The sequence below is a fragment of the Pundamilia nyererei genome, unplaced genomic scaffold (genome assembly GCF_000239375.1).
Source record: "Pundamilia nyererei isolate P.nyererei 1_Seehausen unplaced genomic scaffold, PunNye1.0 scaffold00108, whole genome shotgun sequence".
Taxonomy (NCBI): domain Eukaryota; kingdom Metazoa; phylum Chordata; class Actinopteri; order Cichliformes; family Cichlidae; genus Pundamilia; species Pundamilia nyererei.
In genome coordinates this window covers 1,463,683-1,487,660 of record NW_005187509.1, presented here as the reverse complement: position 1 = coordinate 1,487,660, position 23,978 = coordinate 1,463,683, and the positions used below count along the sequence as shown (strand labels likewise).

The following is a 23,978-nucleotide window of genomic DNA, read 5'->3' as shown; positions in this document are numbered from 1 at the left end:
ATCTTCAGACCTGCAGAGCTGCCCGTGGATGATTTAGCAGCAGAGGAAAAAATAATGACATGTTTCATCAGACACAGAGAGACGACTGCCACGTTTGCAGAGAGAAGGGAGGGAAGAAAAGAAGAAAAGGTGGGCAGACTGAAGAGTAACAACACCTCCTCCCCTCTTTTCTCTCCATCTGCAGCTGGACTGTGGCTTCCTCGCAGAATGGAAAACGCCACGTTGCATTGCAGGGATTTTCCCTCTCTCCCTCTGATCCAGCTGTTCTTCACATCAGCTCTGGTCTGCATGCTGGGAACAGACAGTAGCAGTCCATCAAACAATGAGACAGAGAAAATGAAGGGCGAAGAGCATGAGGCATGCACATGGTTCTTGATTGCTTCTGTCTGTCAGAGGACAGCAGGTGCTGGAAAAGCAGTCCATGAGTCTGAGCTGTGGTGACGTAGATGTTCTACAAACTCCCCAAAGCACTGATGTCACTGAGTTACAGTTTTACGGGAACAAGACTGAAGCTTTGGTGCAGAGCGAGATCGTGACTATTTAACTCAGGCATAGATGCACATTTACGGAAAAATAAGATTTACTTGCACAGAACTTGGACCCGAGGTTCAAGACCAGACGGAGAAGAACTCAGATAGCTGCAGTCTGTCCAGCAGAGGCAGCAGTGAGTCAGTCCCCATAGACAAACTTTAGAACAATGTTTTTATACTCACCTAGTTTTCAGTTTGCATTATTATGGGCGTGGCCTCTCTGACTGACAGGTGAACAGTGACACAGGTGGCTGTAGCTGCTAGCTGCCTGCTAGGCTTCACCTCAGCTACCTGGAGTCCCTGAACTGGACCTCTGGAGCGTCTTTATGCTGTTGCTCCATTCTGCTTTGGCTTAAACAACCCAGGACACAGAGAGGCTTCCGGTGCAGGTGTACGCCAGCAGCCATCAGTGACCATCACCAACCAGACACGCACTTATAATAATAATAAATACCATATACCCAAATACTGGACAGCTATGGTTAGCACTGTTGCCTGAGTTCTATGTCACATGCATGTTCTCTCCATGTTTGTGTTTCCTCCCACAGCCAAAAGGACTGAATGCATGTACCAGTGGCTGTCTGTGCCAATGGCTGTCTCTCTGTGTTAGCCCTGATTGGTCAAATTGTGTACGTTGCCTCTCGCCCTATGGTGACAGGGATAGGCTCCATCATGAATCAGCTGCTGGGACTGGGAGGGTTATCCTGATCTTATTGCTGCACAAAGTGCAAATGCTCAGCTAATCAATGTGTGCCCATCTTCCATATACAGTCTGTACTACGTCAATCCAGATGTTTAAAGTATTTTGTATTTGATGATTTTCTTCAGAGTTACCAAAATGTTTTTTATGTCTTTGATCTTTCTAACAGTAATAAGTAACGACACAGGTCACGTGCTTCTTCTCGTGTCATCGCTGCTCTCCAGTCTTCATTTATCCTCCAGCCACTGCGTAAGGGTTAACATCACAGACCCGCCCACAGGCGGTGGGGGAGGCTGTGATGGACCAAAGGGGGGGGGGGGGCTGTATCCAGGCTGGGACGTCCCATTGGAAATGAGCTGTGCGTAAAGCAGTACTGGAGTTAGATCGTCGGGGTCCCGCACACAGCTGACTTCTCTTCTGGTGTTCTTCTCTGAAAGCTGAAGGTAAGAGCTCTGCCTCCGACTCGTACAGACACATTTACACTTTTAGATGCAGTGAAACGTTTCTGCTGTTAGAGCTCTGTCAGTTGGAGTGACGGCTTTACGCAGAAGGGCTCTGCTTTGACCCTTTTCCTCACACACTTATCACAAACACAGATGTCCGTTTTAACTTCAGCGCATTCAACAGCTGGTACTTTTTTTCTGTTCCACTTTGTTGAATTTTGCTTTTAAAGGCAGGACTGTGGTCTGAGAGCAGCCACGGCTCCTCTGCCATTACTGCTCAATCACAGCCTGCAGGTGAACGAACTGAGAGCATTCAGACTGTGGAGCTATTGTGTGCCACATCGGCAATAAGAGGAGGGGGGCTGAGGGGGAGGAGGGATTCAGACCCTTTTTAATAGGACACTTTTGTTATTCTGATTCTCGATTTTCTGCTTTCCTCTCTTTGGTGAATTATTGTTTCTGTAAAAAACAATTATGTGGAAAAATGTGTGAAAATACAAAAACAAAGAGAGAAAGAAAATCGGACGAGGAGGAGGTGAAGCTGTGACAGATTCTAGTTTCTCCACAGTTTCCTCCTGACCCCCTCTGTGACCCCCTCCCTGATTACTCTTATGTAAAGGAATGCAGGTTGCCATGGTGATCGGTTACCAGCTGTTTCTTTGAGTTAGTGCTGATCCATGGTGCAGCAGCTGGATTGTCATGGAGCTCCATAAAGATTTTCACAGTTTGGTTAGAACAGCCTGACTGGGCCCATAGAGCCGTGACCCCCACCCCAGATCCACCCAGCAGCCTGAGGATAAACTAGAGAGCTGCACAGCACATATGACCATCATGACTTCAAGAATCCAAAACTTATACTGTGATTTTACGTAAAAGTACAAATCAGTAGTTTAACATTAGTGGCACGTGAGCTCTCATAATGATGATGGCTCTGCCTTTGCTCCCTTTTTGTGGATGGCAACATTTCCTGGGGAAAAAAAAAGGTCAACAGAAGAGACGTTTATGTAATTTTGCACCCAGCAGTTTGTTTTTTGTTGCATGAGGAAAACTGAAAAAATAACTGAAGATCTACAGGAGCTCTTTAACCACAGGAACCTTCGTGTAGTCACACCTGAGCTTTACTGGGCGATACTTTTCTGATTTGCACAGATTAAATGAAACTTTAACTCAAACTGAGTTGAGTTTTTATATCTTTAGAAAATCTTGGGTTATCTCAGTGCTCGCTGCTGTCTAAGGAAATGTGCTCAGTCCTTTCTTCTTGTGTCACACTCGGTTACATGTGTCTCAGTAAAATGTCTCCAGTCTCGTTTTGTGTGTTCGTCACACCTGTTGAGGATTTGTCCGAGATTTCTGTGGAAAGGCTGAAGCACAATGTGCCAGCATTAGTATGAGAGAAGTGCAGACACAGCGTCTCTGGCTGCTTAATTGTTGAGGTGGCAGGTCTGGACTGGAGTGGAAGGTGGAGGAGGAGGTGGTGGAGGAGGGGCTGGAGCTGAGGATGCTGTGAAAAGCCAGCTTGGCAATCTCTAGAAAAACACTAATCCCCAGAAAGGAAGGAGGGATTGTGCTACTGTCTGTGCTCAGCGCGGAGAAGAAAAATCTGGAGTTCAATGTGAGGAAGAAGGACGCGAGGAAGGAGACAGAGAAGGAGACATAAAAGTAAAAGAATAAAGAAATATGAGAACACACCAACAGACTAACAAGTCCTGCTGCTTAGAGGGAAAAGTCTCTTCAGAGTTCAGTCTGAGGTGTGACTGATTCATCGGTTTAAAGAAGCACTTCAGTCGAGGCGTGCTGACTTCTCAGTTGAATTTATACAACTTAAATCACCACAGCAGTCACCTCAAGGCGCTCAATATGGTGAGGTAAAGGCCAGACAATAATACAGGGAAAACCCCGGCAATCACACGACCTCCAAAGAGGAAACGCTTGGCGAGCGTGGGAAGGAAAAACTCCCTTTAAACAGGAAGAAACCTCTAGCAGAAACAGGCTCAGGGAGGGGCTGCGACTGCCTTGGGGTGAGGGAAGGAAGACCGGAAGTGTGAGAGGGGCTGCTCTGACTGACAGGCTGAGGGACGCTGCCATCAGTGAGCGGTACACTCCCTGTCTCTTGGAATTGTTTTGGTTAGCAGAGCAGTCGCCCTCTGGTGGACATTAGAGAAACTGCAAATCAAATCAATTCAAATCAAATCAAATCACTTTTATTGTCACATCACATGTGCAGGTACATTGGTACAGTACATACTGTATGAGTGAAATTCTTGTGTGCGAGCTTCACAAGCAACAGAGTTGTGCAAAATACAATAATGTAAACAAGCAAAATACAAGAATGGCTACATCTGAAACTAATAAATATATGTACAATATATAATAGTATATGCATTTCTGGATGTGTGTACTAAATATTTTTCTACATGTGTGTGTGTGTGTACACATATTTTACAAATTAAATAGAGTAAACAATAAATAAAATACCGGTATATAAAAATATACAGAGTTGAGCAGGTGATACAGAGCAGGTGTCAGACCTGAACGCTACCACCATCTTTTATGCTGTCTGAGGTTTTAGCTCAGATTTAGCTTTATAGCCAGGGTAAGCCAGCCAGAAAGACACCTCACCGGAGTTAATGTTAGCTTACTTCCACGGTTATCTAAGGCTAATGTAGATAGCTAACTGATATGAGTGGATCAGGTATTTCAATGTCTGACTTCAGGTCAAGCTACGAGCAACTTTCTGTTGTCTGGTGTTTTATCCAATCAGAGTAAAGCTGTAAGAGTGAACATTAAATCATTAAAAGTTTATTAAAAGTTACATTTGTGTGTGATTACATCTGCTTTATTCTTATCATCTTCCAAAACCTTAAAAAGAATATAAATAATATTGAAGTAAAGGGTCTGTGACCACCATACCGAGCACATAAAGTCAGGATCTCCTGGTTTCCTGCTGTGTGCGTTGGATGAAGTGAAAGCGGCAGCAAATGTAGTTCAGTGTTACAAAAGTGGCCGAGATGAAAGCGAAGAGCGCTTAAAGCCGGCCTGCCCAGTGACGGAGCAGCGTGCTCCCTCTGATCTGTAGATATGAAGATTGGTGATATTATTTTACCTCAAATTACAGCAATCAAAGAGAAGAATATCAAAGATAAAATTATGAAGGGAAGGAGAGAAGGATGAAATAGAGTCAAACAGGTCATGTGGCGAGGGACTCGGGTTACAAACATCCGGACTTTTTCCACTCGAGTTCTCCTTCATTCTTCTCTTTGTGCTCAGCGGTGCAGGTGAATGGGACGCTGTGAAAACTGCTCTTTGTTCAGGCAGGTCGCTGGGAGGTCCCTGTACTCCCTGGAAACCAGATTCATCAGGTGTGAGCTCGGACTGAAGAAAGAAACCGCTGTAGCAGGCTGTGAAGATTAAACCTGAAGTAATGCAAGAATCTGTAATGAAGCAATCCACAAAGAGTTAATGTCAGCAGCTTATATTCAATAAGTGAAGATTTGGTTAATTTAGAGAGATTCTGGTAAGGAAACAGTCCTACTGGTCCAGGTTGCAGTGAGATTTGATGCATATTCAGGAAAAACTACTTACCTCATCCATCCAAAGACATGCAGCCCATCTCACATTAGGAGTGTGATGAATTAAAAAATCAACGCTTTTTTATGGGATTCTGAAGGTCCTAATGGAAAAGTAACATCTGCTATGGGCCAGGGGTCACGTGGTGGATCTTAAGAGGTCAGAAAAGTGGATGCTCTCCATGTCACCTCATATATCCCTCTAGGACATGTTCTGCTCATTTCCACTGACGAAAACTGGAAACCATCAGTGACTCAGTGACTGCTGCTGCAGATTCTGTTGGGTTTGCAGCATCAGCCACGTCTTCTGTCCTCAATTAAATCTGTAGTGTTGTTGTTTTCATTTCAGCTACTTAGAAAGCAGATTGTTTAAAGTCGTTAAAGTTAGAATCATAATCTTTCTTCTCTGAACCAAACACGAAGGAGGAGTACGGGCTCAGATTGTGGTCATAAATATTTTGTATTTGTAAATCAGACTGCATCGTTGTGAACTGAGCTTTGTGACCTTGTAAACCAAAATATCTGAAAACTTTATAGAGTTAAATAAATTGTATGAAGACGGAGGACAGCGAACACATGTTCGATAAAAGATGAAAGGGTATAGTTGTGGTATACCAATGGTCAGAAATACCATTATTACTTTAGTATTACTTTAACACAAAGTCGCACTGCACTACAGAAGTGCCGTCGCCTTCCTCCATCTTCAAAATGTTTTACCCTTCTGGGACCTGAAGCTCAGTGAAGCGCCCCTCCTACAGTTAAATCCATCTGCTCTCTGATTGGATTGTTACATTTGTGATTGACATGACATTGATCAATCAGCTGACAGGAAGAAAAATTCATACTTGCAAGTTGAAACTCACACACAGCGAGCGAACTCGAGTTTTATGTGTAGGTTTTTGTAGACAAACTTTAACAAAAAAATTTGTAACTCATCAGTGTGATTTACAAGAAAAAAATCTGAGCCCATAGAGGAGACCCTCCAGCTTTCCTCTAACAGCCTGACTCAGGGTCTGCACTGATCTTTTACTTCCTGTCAGTCCTGTTCACTCGTCACAGACGGCTCAGCAAGGCTTTACGGCACACTCGGATTTCTGCCACCTGTTTGATGGACGGGTCTTTTGGAGCGGGGGTGGGAGACAGTGGTGCCAAAGGTCAAAGGGCAAACGCTGGAAGCCATCACAGAGGAATCTTTCCTTGAGGCGTCCGTCTCGATGGAAGAGAGGTTCTTCTTGTAGAGTTGAAGAAGTTATTGAGAAGCCAGCAGATTGAAGGAAACCGCTGTAGCTCACACTGAGCGAAGACCTTAGAAGCGAGATGATCTGAGGGCCATGCCGAGGCAGGAGAGTCAAAGTTTGGATGCGTCTGTGTTTTGTGTGCATCATGAATGCTGACCTTCCTCGTTCTGAACAGCATGTGTGTCTGCAGAGCACATCACACACAGAGGAAACCGCTGTTCATTCTCAGTGTTTGCTTTGCACAGCTGTTTGTCTGCAGACGCACTGCGACAGGTTGTTTATGCAGGCCCGCCAACCTGCCCGTTATGACACCAAGGAGAAGAAGAAAGAACCTGTGTGAATCTGCTCTCTTTGAAGGCCTGCCGGGAGAGGAGCAGCTGCAGAGGGAAATGTCTGCATCACTGGAAGATCCAGCTTGGGCTGTTTACGCTCGCTTACCCAGCTGAAATCCACTGGTGGGGAGGGAGAAAGGCCCCTTTATGAGCCTCAAGTTTCCCTTTTAGCCTCACCGTGTTTGATTATGTGAGCGGCTTTCCAAATAAAATAATTTGTTTTGCTGTTACATCAGCATGTCCGGCCTCCCCCTTCCCGCCGAGCCAAGCCCAGTGGCTCTCTGGCCAAACGAGAATAAGTAAAAGCGATGGGAACACCACGTCCCTCCAAATCAAACACTCGCTTTCCTGCTTATTTTCTCTTCTTGCTGCGATGACACTCAGCCCAGACACTCTGCTTACGATGTGTCAGAGGCCCTTACTTATGTCCCGTCTGCAGAACATCTTTTTTCTTTCTTTTCAAAAGGTGCAGAGAAGTGCCTTTGTGCAGGTCATTCTCCGACTGCTGCCAGCTCTTCTGTAATTTTCCACATCTGAGCTGCTTATGACTTCTTAGCCTTCTGAAACAGAGGACACCTCTGTGCCGGTCCTGCCTGGACTCTGAGCTTAGAGCAAACGATCTTTTACAGCTGCAGAAGCAACGAGTAACTCTACACATCAGAATTATTCTCCTTTTCCTAATACGACCCAATCCATGTCAGGATTTGACCCTAAGGGATGCAGTGCTTAACCCCCGTTAGACTTCAGGCCAAAGGAAACAGATTTCATCTTCTGAAACAGAAACAGGAAGTGATATCTGTTAACTCACCCACCAACTTAAAGGTTTTTCAGGCCTCCATCATCAGCAGTGATAATCAGAGCAAGCTCAGGTTCTTAAATAAATCCAGAGGACAGCATCAATTTGAACCACATGGAAATGTTTAAAGAACAAAAGAAAGTTGTTGCCATGATTCCAGACAAGTAGGAAAGCAAAACGATAAGAATTAGAACCATTTTTTCTTTGTGATTTATTTATTTATTATATATATTTCTTCTGCATGACCAACATGTAATAATAAAAAACTAAACTAAATAAAGAAAGCCCTGCTAAAAGTCCATTTCCCTCTTGGCCAGCTTCAGGAAGCCTACAGAGGGGCAGCAGCAGGACTTTGTGACTTTACATGAATGTGTGCACTTATATGCTGATACATTACCACCCTGTATCAGCTGATAGAAACCGGTGGGAGTAGAAGGAAATCTGGTTCCTTAAAGCTGCAAATTTAACCAAAAATCAACGTCCGTCCGTCCTTCCTAACGAGCACTGCTGTGAGCATTTGGAGCCGATCGCAGACAAACGCCAATCCCCGGACTCGTGTTTAGCCTGAAGGTTCTTCAAACAGATTTACTCTTTTCTGCATGTGTCGCAAAACGTCGCTCGACTCAGCCTCTTCGTGTCTACAGGCCTCGTGCTTTTCATCGGCCGGGCATGGTGTCAGCTTCAGTGTTTTCACAGTCCCGCCATTCAGCTGCAGCTATCTTTGACATGCTGGGAGGTTTAAAGCTGCAGAGGAAGGAGGGATCATTCGTTTTTATTCAACTGTTGTTGGTTTCAAGCTGCTGCACTCTTATCCGAGGCGCAGGAATTCCAAGTATGCACAGCTCTGTTTGCTAAGTCTTATTATCCTTGCTGATCTCACGCAGCCTTTAAACTGTGTCCGCTCAAAACTGCAGATACTGCCTTGTGTTTTGGGGCGAATTCCATTTCTTTTCAAAATCCAGACACAATAACAGAGGGAGGAACTTTGATCTGTATGGTCTGCTCCTTCTCATATGTTTGATCTCACAGATTCTTCCCCTGATGTCTGGGAGAAGCTTGATGGAGGTGCAGGATGAGATAACTAGACTGAGCAGCGCTGCGCTCTGTTGCAAACAAAGGAGGCTTTATTCAGTCCTCGAGACGTGACACAAAGAGGAGACAGAAGCCGGGATGAGTTTCCAACAGTGGTTCCTTAGAGGAGACACAGAGAGGCTCTTTTCACAGGAAATATGCACTTTCTGTTATCTTTGACACACTCGGGGTGACAGAGCTTACTGCAGCATGTGCAGCACTAACACGCCAGCGTATCAAGCGAATTTTGGTAACTGCACAATGACCTCTCTTCGTGAAGGTGGCAGAAGGTGGTGGCACCGTCACCAGCACCTAATAAAGCTCCCAGCTGGTGTTGTGTTTGGTTCCACCTCTAAATACACACTTTGTCCTTACCAAAGGCGTTGCCACTGCAAACGCACAGACGCCAGCGTGTCGCTCCATAATCGAGCCTCTCTGTCGCTGAGGACACGAGCAGCAGACACACCTTTAGGTTTCAGCACAGATCCTTCAAAATAAGTTGGTCAACTGATATTTGAATGAGTCCTCCTAAAACTCCAGCGAATCTGTTTCTGCAGGCCTCTCTCACATCCACGTCACCTCATGTCACTCTCAAGTGTTTCACAGGCGGGTGCCAAGTCCTGTCTCACCCTTTAAAAGACCCCAAGTCACATATCAGGGCCCTGTTATCACATATCTGTCATTAGGGTGTAAATGTGTGTTTAGCTGAGCTTAATTGAGGCTGGTCGATCCAAACACTGGCTGGTGCAAACGTTGCCTCGGGCTGCTGTGAGAGAGAGTGCACAAAGACCGGAGCCGTTTCCACCCGAAGAGCATGACAACAGGCCGACCCGGCCTCATACGGGGACCCCGGTTAGCATTCGGTCAGACTCCTGCAGCAGAGCAAACGCCTCTCAGAGGGAGAGATGGTTCTCAGATCGTCACAGACCATCTGAACCCAGCGTGTCGGGAAACAAAGCAGACAGTGAGCGCTTCTGTTTGGGAATCTGGAGCGCTTCCATCAGCGTCAGAATTGTCCCACAGGCTTCTGTGGTCGTGAGAAGAACTGCAGGGCTCTCTGCCAGAGGCGCCATAGTTTACACTGATTCTAACAAGCGAAAGAAGAAGCAACAAAAACTCTGCTTTACTTTGAGTGAGCACTCACACAAAGCTGCGTACTTAATCAAGTGTCTGTGTGCGTTTTTGTCAGCTCATCATCTCTGTTTGTCTCCACAGACTTTGAAGATGAGGGTGTGGATCGTCTTCCTCCTTTGCCTGGCTGGCCACGCCAGGGCTGCTCCTGTAAGTCACACATGCCTGTAAGAGTGTGTGTGCGTGTGTAGATGTTTACGTCTCGATAGCATCTTCCTTTCTTTGTGTGACCTCTTTTCTTCTTTCCTCTGCTGTGACTTATCGTGTGTGCGTTTCTCTTCGACGTGTGTGTGTGTGTGTGTGTGTGTGTGTGTGTGTGTTTTCCTCCCCTGTGAGTGTTTCTCTACTGTGTGTTTGTGTGGACGCACTCACATGACTTCTATGAGCAGCCACAAGCATTTAATAATGTTTAATGTGTGTGTGTGTGTGTGTGTGTGTGTGTGTGTGTGTGTGTGTGTGTGTCAGGCTGATGAGGAGCCCATCGTGGAAGAGCCTGGGACTGAGGAGCCAGTTGTTGAGGTGAGTCCAGATGTTGATGTTCTTGCCGTCTGTGATCATCGTCCATCACACAAACAGGAAGCTTCAGTTTCCATAAAACACTCCATAAGGATTCCTCTGTAGCCTTCGTGGATCTGTGAGAAACCCTGGGTGAAAGTCTGCAGAGGAATTCTCTGGCAGCGAGTGTAAGTGTGACCGTGACGTCTGTGGGAAACATTTGCTCTCCCGTATGTCTGATTTGGCCTCTGCGACGTATTTTCTGCTCGGAGATGATGCGATCTGCAGCGGAGCTTTAGGGTTCATCCGCAGCGTAGCCGAAGTTCGAGGCGTTTTTCCACTTGTGACTGCAGGAGAGACTGCTTCTGTGAAGAAATCAGTCCAGCAATAAAACAAAAACTTGTTGTTTTTTGGTTGCTTTCTAAAAACATGAGCCCAAAGGACACAACGAAGTGTTTTTACAAAGAGCTGACACATGTTTGAGACATGTCAGAAAGTAACTAAGATCAGCTTAATGAATCAGTCATCTGTGCTTCTGCTTTTGTTTCTGGGTCGTGACCTTCTTGCCTCGTCAAAGCTTTTAAAAAAAAGCCTGGGAGCTTCTGTTTTGTCCTTGAAGGCGTCTCAGGTTTTAAAGCAAATTCCGCCCAAAACCGACACGCAGCGACTGAAGACGTGAAACGTCCGTGCTTTTGCCTTTTCAGGAAAGCGCCATGTCACACACGGCAGGGCCTATTCTTTCAGTTTCTCTCCGTGATATTCCAGAAACATTCCTGCAGCAGAGCATAGAGTCTTCATGAGAACGTTTTATGGTTTCCTGCTTCAGAGGTCCAGTGGGACCAAAGATCCCACAGCTGTTAATTTTAGCTGCTCAGGAAGCCATTACTCCTTCCATAGCTTTGCCACATGTGGCCCCAGCTGCGTGTTATTGTTGAATATTATGGTCTGGCTGCTCCCAGACTCTGTTTGGCCTTCAGGGAGGAACCTTCTTTAGCGGTGATGCTTCAGCTTGTTTTTCCCGTCTTCAGGAAACCAGACGTATTTAGGCGGTTTGGTTTAAGTGGACGTCAGGCAGAAATAGACCCGAACACAGCTCAGACCTCAATCTGAGCGCTTTATGATCTGATCTCTGACCTCTCGTGTCCTTCAGGAGACCGAAGTGGGGGCCAATCCAGTGCAGGTTGAGATCGGAGAGTTTGACGAGGCCATCGACATTGTTGAGGATGTTGTCACTGAGAGTAAGTTCACAAACACACTCACTTCCGATCAAAACTTTAATGTCACAGTTAATGTCCTTCTGTCCCCTGATGGGTGGTAACGTGGACATGAAAGATGTTGAGATGCTGAAGTCAAAGCAGATGTTCCTGCAAACCTGCTGTAAACATTAGAATGAAGGATTTGATTTCACTGCATTTGTGGCTGTCTGAGTTTAGCAAAGCCTCAAACTGGCAACTCAAATGGCCGTAATGACAGACTCCCTCGCTCTGTAATTACACATTCCACCCACTTTAAGAGGCAGCTCAGCCTATGAGCTGCACAGCCTCACTTAATAATGCACAGCAGGTCAGCTACGAGCCGCTGTGTTCTCACTGCAACAGCTGACAGCAATTTGGTGATTGTTTGATGATTTGTATATATTGTGCTGCTCCTTATATCTTAACATATTGTATTGCTAATAGTCTAGTCTGTTTTTGTTTTTGTTTCTATTAATGTTACTGTACTGGAGCAACCGTAACTCTCATAATTTCCCTTGATAAAGTATTCTGATTCGGATTCTGACAACCAAAAAGGACAGAAGAGACGTAAAGAAGGAAAGATGGAAATGCAAAAATGATGCAGATCTGCCTTCTTTATGTCCACTTTAAATAAAAACTACATTTTGTCCCTTGAAGCTAAAACCTGCTGTTTCACTTCTGTTTTCTCCACAGATGCCTGTCTGAACTACCACTGCAAGAAGGGCAAAGTGTGTGAGGTGGATGAGAGCAACACTCCCATGTGTGTGTGCCAGGACCCCTCTTCCTGCCCACCGGTGGAAGGAGACTTTGAGCATGTGAGTTTAAAATCAGCCCGAGTGTTCCTGACCTGAGTGGTGTGACTGGCATCTGCGGCAGGAGCTGAAGCTGTGCAGCTCTGCGTGTGTCTGCATGAAGAGCTTTTGTCCTCTCTGCAAGCAGAAAGAAGAATTTTAGCATTAGGCCAACTGTAATCTGATTGGCCTGCAAGCAAAGCAGAGGAGCCACCGGTGGGCGGAGCTTCTCTATTAGGGCTATCTGGTGTCTGTGACATCACGCAAAGCAAAGAGTAGAAAGAAAAAAAAGAATTCCGAGCTTTTAGTTCAGTTTGTTTCAGGAAAATCATATTTTCAAACTAAAGGGCTGTTTTGGTCAGAAGCACACGTGTGAGGACTCGTCTGTCCCTGCAATGTCACTGCGTTGCAGACCGAGCTCTGCTTTCTCTCCTGCAGATTTGCGGCACTGACAACAAGACCTACGAGTCCTCCTGCCACTTCTTTGCCACCAAGTGCACCCTGGAGGGAACCAAGAAGGGCCACAAGCTGCACCTCGACTACATCGGCTCCTGCAAACGTGAGCTCTCACACTCTGCATGGAACCGTTCAGGCAATGATCCATTATGGCACGGTATAAAAACACATGATCTGCAGACCATGCAGAGATTTTCCTCTATTCATGAGGACTCAGATTAACAGACTAACACGTTGTGTTCTCTGGATGCAGGTCTTTAGCACAGTCTGAACTTGGCTTCACAGATTTGTCCAGTTAAACAAAGTTTTAAATCAGAAATGGAAACAAACTGTTTGTTTCCATTTCTGATTTAAACGGTCCTGAATCAGCATGCAAGTATTTTAGATGGTATCAGTGAGCATTAAGTAAGCTCACAGTGCGGCTAAGTGGAGTGCCAGAGGTTTCTTCCTGTTAAAAGGGAGTTTTTCCTTCCCACTGTCGCAAATGTGCTTGCTCATAGGGGGTCATATGATTGTTGGGTTTTTCTCTGTATGTATTAATGTAGGGTCTATCTTACAATATAAAGCACCTTGAGGCGACTGTTGTTGTAATTTGGCGCTATATAAATTAAACTGAATCGAGGAGGACGCTATCTCCTTTAATCTGAGTGGGTACAGCAGGAATTGAAGCGCTGAGCCTTCGGGTGGTCTCGAGTGAGTCTGAGTCACTGAGTAAAGGACGGGATGGAGGGCGTGCTGCCTCCACCCTGGTCACACACAAACGTTAATGTTGGCTTCGGGGAAAAAGCCTCTTTAATCACGTGTAAAGCACTTAATTATTTGAACCTGTTTGCAGCATTTAAACTAATTCTAGAAGATCTGAAGGATGAGCTGCAAACCTCCAATAACGCACAGAAACAAAGATGAAACTGAGATATGAAGTATATCTGTGGATGCATGAGGACAAAGAGGAGTTTGAAGTGGCTCTGCAGTAAAAGGAGTGCAGCTTTTCTGAGATTTCAGGGAGAACCTCTCCTAAATTTATCTGACAACTCGACTGGAATTTTATCTCATCTGGATTTCCAGCTCATGAATTTGGATATTCTGGTATCGCTGCTCCCATCTTTTATTTCGACATAGTGCGTTTTGGTTTCTTCCTGTTTCTGTTTTTTGGTTCGGTGTTGATGGTTCAGACGTATCTGAAGTTTAGTTCCCAGTCAGTTCCCCTGCCTCCTCCCCGGCATGCCAATAGGCTGAGCTCAGGTATGTCAAAGCACGCTAGTGATTGATGGGTGGGTCTGACTGTGGCTGTGGCTCAGCGGCGTTCAGACGTGTCCCAACACGCGAGCTATAGAACACGATACACAAGCTCAGCACGAGGAGAAGTGTTTGGGCTCCAGGGTTTAAATGGAGATCACGGCACTGTTCAGTACACCAAAGTACACCTGGGTGTAGCCGTCACTTCTAACCCTGCATCATCAATGTTTGAAACACTCATGCTTTGATTTCCAGTATCACAGACGTTTGTGCAGGTGTAGAGCCCAGCAGTCAGTGTGAGTCTGTGTCTGATGGTGCTTTTGTCTTGCAGTCATCGAGCCCTGTCTGGACAGCGAGCTGACAGAGTTCCCGCTGCGTATGAGGGACTGGCTGAAGAACGTTCTGGTGACGCTGTACGAGCGCGACGAGGACAACAACCTGCTGACCGAGAAGCAGAAGCTCAGGGTGAGAACAGACCGGCTTGTTGATCTGTCCTTTATTCTGTTCACAATAAACTGTCATCATTTTAGACGGCAGTCACAGACACAAATGTTTCAGGTTTCATGATGAAACGTAAGTTTAAAGAAGTGTCTTTAAGCACATTTGTGCTTCGAGTGCTTTGAAATGCGGTCGAACAGTTTGAGGATTTAACCTCAGCCTGAGGAAATAAGTAGTAAACCTACAAACATGATAAAACAGAAAAAGGCTTTTAGGCTCTTTATTGTTGCACGTCTGCCACTTCCAACATGACCCGACGTGAACTCCTCCGTCCGACGTTTCAGGTGAAGAAGATCTACGAGAACGAGAAGAGGCTTCAGGCCGGTGATCACTCCCTGGACCTGCTCGCCCACGACTTTGAGAAGAACTACAACATGTACATCTTCCCCGTCCACTGGCAGTTCGGCCAGCTTGACCAGCACCCCGTCGACGGGTATGTAGGGGTCATGGGGAGGGGGAGATGATGCTGCGTCTCACCAACTAAAGGCCAAACTTATCCTTGCTGTCCTGTTTGTTTGCTTCCAGATATCTGACCCACACAGAGCTCGCCCCTCTGCGCGCGCCTCTCATTCCCATGGAGCATTGCACCACCCGCTTCTTTGAGCAGTGCGATGCTGACGCCGACAAATACATCGCCCTGGAGGAGTGGGCCACCTGCTTTGGCCTCAAGGACCGTGAGTACCGAACACCTGACAAATCTAATACGATCCCTCGGACTGTGGGACAGAGTTTTTGGGTGGGTAGGGCGTGACCCGACGAGCTCACTGTTCTGACCGTGTCCTCTCTGTGTTTCTCGTCTTTGTGTTTGCAGAGGATGTGGACAAAGATCTCATCATCTGAGTCGCTCTGACCCGCAGCAGCAGTATGATGTCTCTTATTCGCTACTAACGGGAAAAGGTGCTGATCCCTAAGTTAAACAAACAAATGACAGTAACGGTGCTAATTGCATTTCTATTTTTTATTTCTCAAATAACGGTCTTTCCTACCTATACCACTAAAATCAATTAGAAGAGAGAAATGTGCACAGCCTGTACTAACCCGATGTGTTTACGGATCTTTGGATCGTCCACGTGTGGAACAAAAAGCTCCTGTAAAAAACAAAAGACCTCTGATGTAAATCTACGTGCTGCCAGTGTTGTATTCATGCTGCCATGTGTTCGGGGCTTTAATTGGAGATGGCTTTGAAGTGTTGTGAGCGGACAAAGCTGTAAATTGACAATAAAGTTTGGAAATAAATGCTCCCTCTGCTTGCTTCCTACTAAAATGAGCTGTTTAGTTTTTGCACTCTTTCGGTGGTGGACTCTCTTTTTTTTTTTGTCATTTGATGTATTTTGGTTTTTGATCTTATGACTACTGCTACACCAGTACATTGAAAGCAATAAAGAGGATATATTGTTATGACGAGGGGAAAATCTCGCAGGCTGAGAGTTTTTCTCATGTTTCTACTGACGCTGAGAGCCGGAGCGATCTCTTATCCATGAATAAAAAACTATGAAAAGATCTGAACATCTCTGCATGCGTTCGTATCTGCATTTCTTTCTCCCGTTCTCTGGAGCTTTTACTAAAGCCATCTGTTTATGGGCACGTTTTTGGGAGAAGGACGTCCTCTGTGGTGTCTCCTAACTCCACCTTTATCAGCTTTAAATACTCTGATTCCCAATTACACCCCCCTCTTTTTAAAAAAAAATATTTTTTTTACAGTCTTCCCTTTGCCCCCGATGCAGTAAATAGTTTAAACTTTTTCACCACCACTATGAGTAGTGTGGAGGATTAGTAGAGTGGAGCAGATCCCAGTCCCTCTGGCGATGAACAACTTTTAGCCAAAACGTTGAAGCGCATGATGCAAATGACCTGAAGCCCTAAGAATCAGAGCTGCCAGCTGTGAAGTGGAAGAAGAAGAAAAACAGACGGTCCAAGATTAGGCACAAGCAAAGTCTGTATAAAAAAGATGGCTATAGCAGCTATAGTGGGAGCATTACCGCTTTGACCATACCGCCGTTTCCACCGTCTCCACCATCTCCATCTTGGCGGCAGAAAGACCTGGATGTGATGACATCGTGCATCGTGCTCATTGGCTACTCACCTGTGACTGACAAGTCGTGAGTGAGCGGTTTGATGTCACAGTTAATAAAGTCTGATTAGGATTTTCAAAACAGGCTACATTTTTTTATTCAGTGGGACCCAAAACAGTCTACAGGGGTCACAAAGCTGAAACCACAGCTATCGCTCCCTGGTGGCTTTCATCATGCATCAAAGGTTGGTGCCGAGTATCAGGTAGATATTTTTGGAGAACCACAGAAACAGCTGGATTTTACAATATTTATTCAGTATCTCCAATTTAATCCAGCTGTGGGTTACGTGTGCACCGAAGGCCTTTTTACTGTGATTTCACTCAAAAGTTGTCTTATTTTCTCAAAAACAAACAAAACTTTTTTGAAAGTGTGACTTCTTCAGCTGTAAATATTATTGTTAGACAAGGTGAACGTCTGAAATGATCCAATGATATTGAATCTCCAGACGGAAACCTTCTGATTTAACATTTGCAGGGTTTGTGTTTTTCCTACAGCTGGTATCATATCAAAGCCACATGAGGACCACAACTTTATTAACAATTATTTGACATAAAAGCTGAAAATGAGACTAAAATTGAGAAATCACTGTGAAAATGCAGACGATTACAGGCCTCTCTTTAGACTGCACTCATTAAAACACAGGAGTGAGCTCGGAGCGTGAGTGCACGAGTTGCAGCTGCGTGCCTGCTGACTGTCTGCAAAGCTGCTCGTGGTCCCCCGGGAGACCGGAGAGGGAGAGGTGGTGCACCCGGTTACCGTCTCCACCCGTTCATCCAGACTCCAGCGTCAAGTATGTGAAACAACAGCCTCGCCTCGTCCACAAAGATTCCAGCCCCGCCTCCGAGCCGCAGGGGGAAAAAAGCTGTGAGCACAGCAGCGATTTCATCCAACAGACGAAGGTTTACTGGAAGTTTGAGTCACTGCAGCTGAGGTTAGGCTGGGAGGGGGGAGAGGTAGTTTTGTCCCGTTTTAAACAAGCAGAGAATATGAAGCTCAGTCCTGCAGAGGAAACAATCCTCATTTACACAGAATAAAAGCCCTCTGTGCTGCTGTGAGGCCCTGTGTGCAGTTTAAGGGCACTTTTAATATGAAAAGGACCATAAAACTGACTAAAACAAACTCTGTGCAGCAGCCCATGGTCGTTTGTATTTTTGATATAAATGTCCTGTGTTTGGCTGATGTCACCGCGGGGCTCTGACGTTTGTGCAGCTGTGCAAAAGTCAGTGTGGGTTCGTGGTCAGACGGTGTTTGGAGGCTGCATGGACGAGCACAGAGCCTCGCAGCTTTAGGCGTTGCTGCTCTGAGCACATCCCAGAGCCCCAAACAGAGGAAAGACGTCCTCTGCTGGTGCTTCCTGATCCTGAGGCCGTGACTGAACAGCTTTCGTTGCTCATTTATTCCCAGTAAGTCCTGCTCGCCCCTGGCGTGTGCTGCCACCTGCTGTTAATGCGACAGTTTAGTCTTCCACTTGGGGGGGGGCGGTCTATCCCTGCCATATTTATCAAAAAGATTTTATTCATATAAAAATAATTTGGAAAGATGTTTCACTGCATTTTTGACTTCTACATCATGAAGACAGATAATAGAAACAATTCAATTTCACTTCAGTTACAATTTTGGTTTCCAGCATTTATTAAAACTAAACGAGATAAAGCGGCGCTCTTCATTGGACCCGTTGATGGTGTTCATATGACCTCGTGTAAGATTCACGTAAAGGACGAGGAGAGCAGAGCTAACAGGAGGAACAACCTCGTTCACCGTCATGTCAGGGAAGGGGCAAACACATTAAGCCACGTCTCCTGTGGTTATCATGAACACAGCCTGAAGTGCTGACCTAAAACAATTTCCCGAATCCTCAGATTTCCAGCACAAAGCTGGCGATCTATTAAAAGAAAGCACGGAGAGAAGCCGGTGCTGCAAATAAAAGAAGTTTAATTTAAACTTCTTTGAAGGTTAAACTGAGCCCATCCCGAGGTTTGTCTAAACACAAGAAAGTTTTCCTGTGCAGGAAACCAAAGCTTCTGGATTTATATGAAAAACTTTTTAGTAACGAACTTGCTTTTATTCTGAAAATAACTAATCACGGACAAAAATGTTTGAACTCTTGATTTCTTTAAATTCAATCTGAATAAACAAAACAACCCAAAAGTGAACCGCTGTGAGAGCAGGGGCGCAGGTGGAGGTAGTGACGGTGGGTGGAGTTTAAATACCCGGGGTCAACACATCCACAGAGAGGCGGAGAAAGTGCAGGAGATGAGTGTCAGGTGTGATTTATGACAGAAAGAGAAGTGTTAAATGTGGAGGTGAGACCTGCTGTGAGGGTTGGAGATGGCGGAGGCTGAGATGTTCAGTGAGCAGTAGACTTGTAGTCAAGACCGCCTAAACCAAGACCAGAGGGCATCGAGACCAAGACAAGACAGACCGAGTCAAGACCAAGACAAAGTCGAGACGAGACCGAGACAAGTCTTTAAACTGCAGCCAGATGCTGCTTCGTTTACAGGTGTCAGGCATATTTATATGTTTTTGAGATGCACTCGCACAGCCCTCCTCACCGCTGTCTACTGTCTCACTCACTGAGAGGACAGACGCACGCTCCACTTGACTGTCGTGTCTCTCACCCTCTCTGTTTTTCACATAATGATATTATCCTATATCCTCGCATGTGATTGGCCACAATATGGAGGGATTGGAGCATAGCTGAGCCACTGTGTGAGAGCTGAGCAGCGAAAGGAAATCTCGCTCAATGGGAGTCGACTCTTCCGATTCACTACTAAGCACTCTCTAAGCACGGCTCAGAGCTGATGCTTATGACACATTATCGGACGTTACGTTGTGTGTCATGGATACTGTTGACTCCAAATCTCCACGATGTCGATCTGAGACAGCAAGACCGAGACAAGACCGAGGGATCCGAGACCAAGCCCACGTAAAAGGGGTCTGGAGACATCCAACTCTAGTGAGCAGGATCAGAGGGTCTGAGCATGTGCGGAGGAGAGAGGGTGGAGCTGCAGGCAGGGGGATGCTTTACTATCAGCAGAGTGTAAAGTAATGATGTCATAGACGTGGAATAATCACAAACAGTCTCACGGTTAATTTTTTTTATTTCAGTATATTATTTGTGACGAGAGGAGAGTTTCCTGTCTCTGCAGAAAAACCAAATCAATAAAAACGCTTTGAATGAAAGATGACAGAAAAACGTGAGCAAAGCAAACACCCAAACGAACAAAAAGGAGAAAATGAGAAATGATCAGTTATTATTCACACTTGTTCTCCGAGCATGATTCAAACACCCCGTCACATAAACTGAAGACAGAGAAGGCCGTACTCTATGTGAACTCTGACAATGGCTGCTCTCCACAAACACACAAACAGCTTTAATGTTTCTAATGTTTCAACTCGCTGTGAACTTTACCGTCTGTTTCCAGGACGATGTCTACTTCAGTTAAAACAGGAAGTGACCGCACTATCCCTCCGAGCTGCTCGCCGTCCCCTTAAAGTTTGTACAGCCTGACGTGTTTATGTCATGAGCGATGAGCAGAGTCCAGTAAATATTTTATTCTTAGGCAAGCTTATCAGTTTCCTCTGACGTTAAACTAAACCGTCAGCTAACCATCAGAACGAAGCTTCACAGACGCCATCGAGTAAACCAGGGGGCGTCGACAGGCTGGAGACTGATCAGAGCAGAGCAGAGACAGACAGACACACACAAAGTTGTTCTCTGAAATAAAAAATAAAAAAAACACTTTCAGGAAATCCTGGATTGAACTGAATGATTCTGATTGGATGGATAAAACAACGACGAATCAAATCGATCAGGCCGCGGCCAAAGAGTCCTTTCTATTCCCTCATGAGTCTCTAACTTCCTGAAGGCTGCAGGCACAACCAGAGCCGCTGAATCCCACCAGCACTAAGGAAAGGAGCTTCTAAGCGTCCTTTATCACCTCCTTCGGCAGAGGAGACCTAGGAGACGACGACAAGGCTGATACGTGTCTGCGGCAGAACATAACACGAGGAACTGACCCTAACATAACGGACGTGAAGTGGATGTGTGTAAGATGATCCTCTCGTCTCCACGGCAGACCCACGTTAACACCATCCACCATCGCTGTGAAGCCGGCTGAGTGGGAGCGGTCAGACTCGTCACGTTTAACGTCCAGCAAAACCAAACAAATGAGGGATGTCTGAACTGTTGGACCGCAGCCCGAGGCTCCGACTATAATCTGAAGCCTTCCCGTTGGCTGTGATGACTTCTTTACACGAGTTTGTTCCTCACATGTCGGCACTAAACCAGCACCAGCTCTCCTCTGTAATAAGAAACCATCTTCATGGATCAAAGCCACGTTCACGTTCTCTGCAGCAGAACACACCTGATCAACAAAAAGCAGGCGTAACACTCTCTTTAAGAAAACCCCCCCAAAAGTTTGTCAATGAAAGGAAATCGAACCCTGCAATCATCACCTCCCCCCCGCAGTGCTTCACAGATACAAACATTCAGACCATCTGTAGAAAACAAATTCACATTAAGTGCTCAATCCATGATCAGGAAACAGTTTATTCCTCTCCAGTAAGAACACCAGTCTCGTCCTCCTCTGCTTCCTCCTCCTCCTCAGTAAAACCTTTTGTTCCTCTCCTGTCTCCTCTGAAAAACCACAGCTCCCACCACGGCGCACACCACGATCCCTAGCAGGGCACAGAGCAGCAGCAGGAACACCTTCCAGCCGGTGAGAGGCGTGCCGCGGAAGTTTCCGGTGGGATCATCGATGTTGTCTGAGAAGCAGGAAGAACATCCACCATCAGTTTACTCCATCTGGTTTTAACTGTGCTTTTAACTGGAACATTTTAGAAGTCTGAGAAACATCCCTCCCACTTGTAGCCCTGCTGAAACACTCTGAAGCACTTTATTCTAAATAAAGTTTTGGGTATTTGAATCTACCTTTAGGGGATTTGAGGAGGCTGACGCTGGGCTCGATCTTCGTCCAGTCCAGGTTCTCCTCTTCAGCCGTGTGTTCCACCATCAGCTGGTAGAGCTTCATGGAGATGATGTCATGGTTATCTGTGAAGAGTCGGTGAAAACACTTCGAGGTTTAACAATACGATTTTAACAATCAGTATTCCTCCTTCGCCGGCAGCTCAGACCTACCCGACAGGTCGCCCGTAGCTGCCGAAGCCCCAAAGAAATATCCCGTGGGAAGACGAACTCCGCCGATGTCGATGCACTCCTTCCACTCGTTCTTGTCGTCCACGTCTACCATCACCTGCCGGGTTACGGAGGGGAGGCAGGACCAAAGGTAAAAACACTGCAAACGCTCCACCTCAAACTGCAGTCGCAGCAGAAACCGAAGGTGCGGCCACTTACCGTCAGTCGCCCTTTGGAGTAGCGGATGGCGAGGTACGTGTCGTGATCACGGTTCCTGATCTCGGCAGAGCAGCCTCCCAGCTCAGACGAGCGGCCGTCTTTCCCGTGGTCGTAACTCACAGAGCCGTTGTTCACCATGGCTGAAATGTACGGGAAAGAGCGCTGGTGGCGGACAGGAAATGATCAGTACACGAGTCCTACACAGGTGTTACACGCTTCGACAAGACCAACAAATACATCACATAAAAACAAAACATGTCCACATGACACATTTGAGGTAATCGGCACAAATCGCGATGGCGGTTGGTTGCGGTTACAGTGATGTTCACTTCCTGCTGAGCGTTTGAGCTCTGACGAGGGTAAAGGTCTCATTAAACACTCGAGTGCTTTTTCTCTCCTTGCCTCGAGGCCCGAGTTGCCCACTAAGGGCATTCCCAACATTAGCTCTGAAAGCTGTTCAGATTAGGGTTGCGTTCTGTGTCGTCTTCCTGCTTCTTCTGCGTTCATTTTGACCCCACACAAGCAGTTTCTTTTTTTATTGCTCCCTCTGTGAAGCATTTCGTGACCGTTTTTTAAAAATCAGAGAAAGATTTCAAACACTGATGTGTGGTCTGATCAACACACACACACACACACACACACACACACACACACACACACACACACACACACACACACACACAGTCTAAAACATCAGTATTAGCATCGTAATCCAGTCCAATTTAAGATATATCAAAGACATTTAGTTGTAAAAATGTAATTTACTGTATTTCAGACATTTGCAGACTCTCTATGGCTGTTAACTGTATTTCTATTTAAACCGGGGCCTTTTCTATGTGAGGGACACAGAACAGCGATAAGGTGACACAACAACAAACAAATATTCTGTCACTGACGCTGAAGTGGACCTTTTCTGCTTCTCCTTATGTCCTGTCATATCTTCTTTTCAATATTAAACATGAACAGAGTTCCTAATGATAAGGTCGGTGTATGCACAAGTAATCCCGTGTGATGTCATAGAGGGGAGATGTCATTATAGCCCCACCCCACCCCGGCCAATCAGAGTTGAAAAGGAGGACGGCGAATAGGTCTACTTCAACAGGCCTGCAGCGTTTCACAACGAGGAGACAGACTGTGCACTGAAACAGCATGCTGACGGGGAAAACCTGCAGCCACTCACATCTGTCGCATCATCGTTAGAGTAAGTATCTATAAAGACGGCAAGCCCGTGGAAGACGGCGCTGTTGGAAAACACGGGCCCTGCAAAGAAACAAGCTGGTCAGTCACTTCGGCACACATGCACGCACACACACACACTTACATCCATCCCATGGAGGTCATTGCGGAAGGTATCCAAAAAAATAGCCAGGCCAAGAAACTGATCCTGGTTTCCAAACACAGGGCCTAGGATGGAGGCAGAGATGAGGCGAGACGTGAGCGAGACACTATGTGAGGTCAGCAGTGATGAGATGACAGACACGTATGGAGTGACACACACACACACACACACACACACACACACACACACACACACACACACACACACACACAGGTTTGGATTTACAGCTGTCCTTCTGAGCTGCAACACTTTACATGCTTTTTCCTCCTGACCATGAAGCGGTTAACCGGCGAGAAGGGGCCCGCAGTACCTCGGCCTCACAGAGCTGCATGTAGGGATACGTTTACTTAGTTTCAAATATCTTTTATTGAGAGCAAGTATAATTATAGTTATTGTAAATTCACATAACATAACTTATGCTCCTTTTTTTTCTCTAAACTAATAAAGCAAGTAATAAACAACAACAACAACAACAAAACAAGCAAACAGCAAAAGAAAGAAAAAAAAAAAACAAAACCCGCAGTCGCCCGTAATGGGTCCCGATCCCCCGGCTGCCAACAAAAGAAAGAGAAAGAAAAAGGAGACAGAACTTTATATTTTCCCAAGGTATGTAAGTAAAGGATGCCAAATTAATTCAAAATCTTTTACATTATCATTCATACTATATCTTATTTTTTCAAGGTGAAGAATGTT

The 23,978-nt window shown here is 45.8% G+C and overlaps 2 protein-coding genes across 3 annotated transcripts in view; one reads left to right on the top strand and one right to left on the bottom strand.

Moving 5' to 3' along the window:
• Window positions 1-1,567: 1,567 nt before the first annotated feature.
• Window positions 1,568-16,018, top strand: sparc (secreted protein, acidic, cysteine-rich (osteonectin)). The gene is made up of 10 exons (XM_005741228.2): window positions 1,568-1,673; window positions 9,892-9,957; window positions 10,273-10,326; window positions 11,453-11,540; window positions 12,231-12,352; window positions 12,767-12,887; window positions 14,352-14,485; window positions 14,803-14,951; window positions 15,044-15,192; window positions 15,330-16,018. Exons 2-10 carry the CDS (start codon window positions 9,901-9,903, stop codon window positions 15,356-15,358), a joined length of 903 nt encoding a protein of 300 aa, XP_005741285.1. The 5' UTR covers window positions 1,568-1,673; window positions 9,892-9,900; the 3' UTR covers window positions 15,359-16,018.
• A 3,655-nt stretch (window positions 16,019-19,673) lies between these two features.
• Window positions 19,674-23,978, bottom strand: part of lman2 (lectin, mannose-binding 2) — a 9,746-nt gene continuing 5,441 nt past the window's right edge. Inside the window, exons 4-8 of one of the 2 annotated variants that reach the window (XM_005741227.1) lie at window positions 23,127-23,206; window positions 21,947-22,108; window positions 21,731-21,845; window positions 21,524-21,643; window positions 19,674-21,357 (exon numbers count right to left, since the gene is read on the bottom strand). In XM_005741227.1, the coding sequence (XP_005741284.1) occupies window positions 21,197-21,357; window positions 21,524-21,643; window positions 21,731-21,845; window positions 21,947-22,108; window positions 23,127-23,206 (638 nt within the window). In that variant the 3' untranslated portion in view covers window positions 19,674-21,196. Of the gene's footprint in view, window positions 21,358-21,523; window positions 21,644-21,730; window positions 21,846-21,946; window positions 22,109-23,126; window positions 23,207-23,267; window positions 23,351-23,978 lie in introns of both variants that reach the window. The other variant, XM_005741226.1, reaches the window with a different exon arrangement.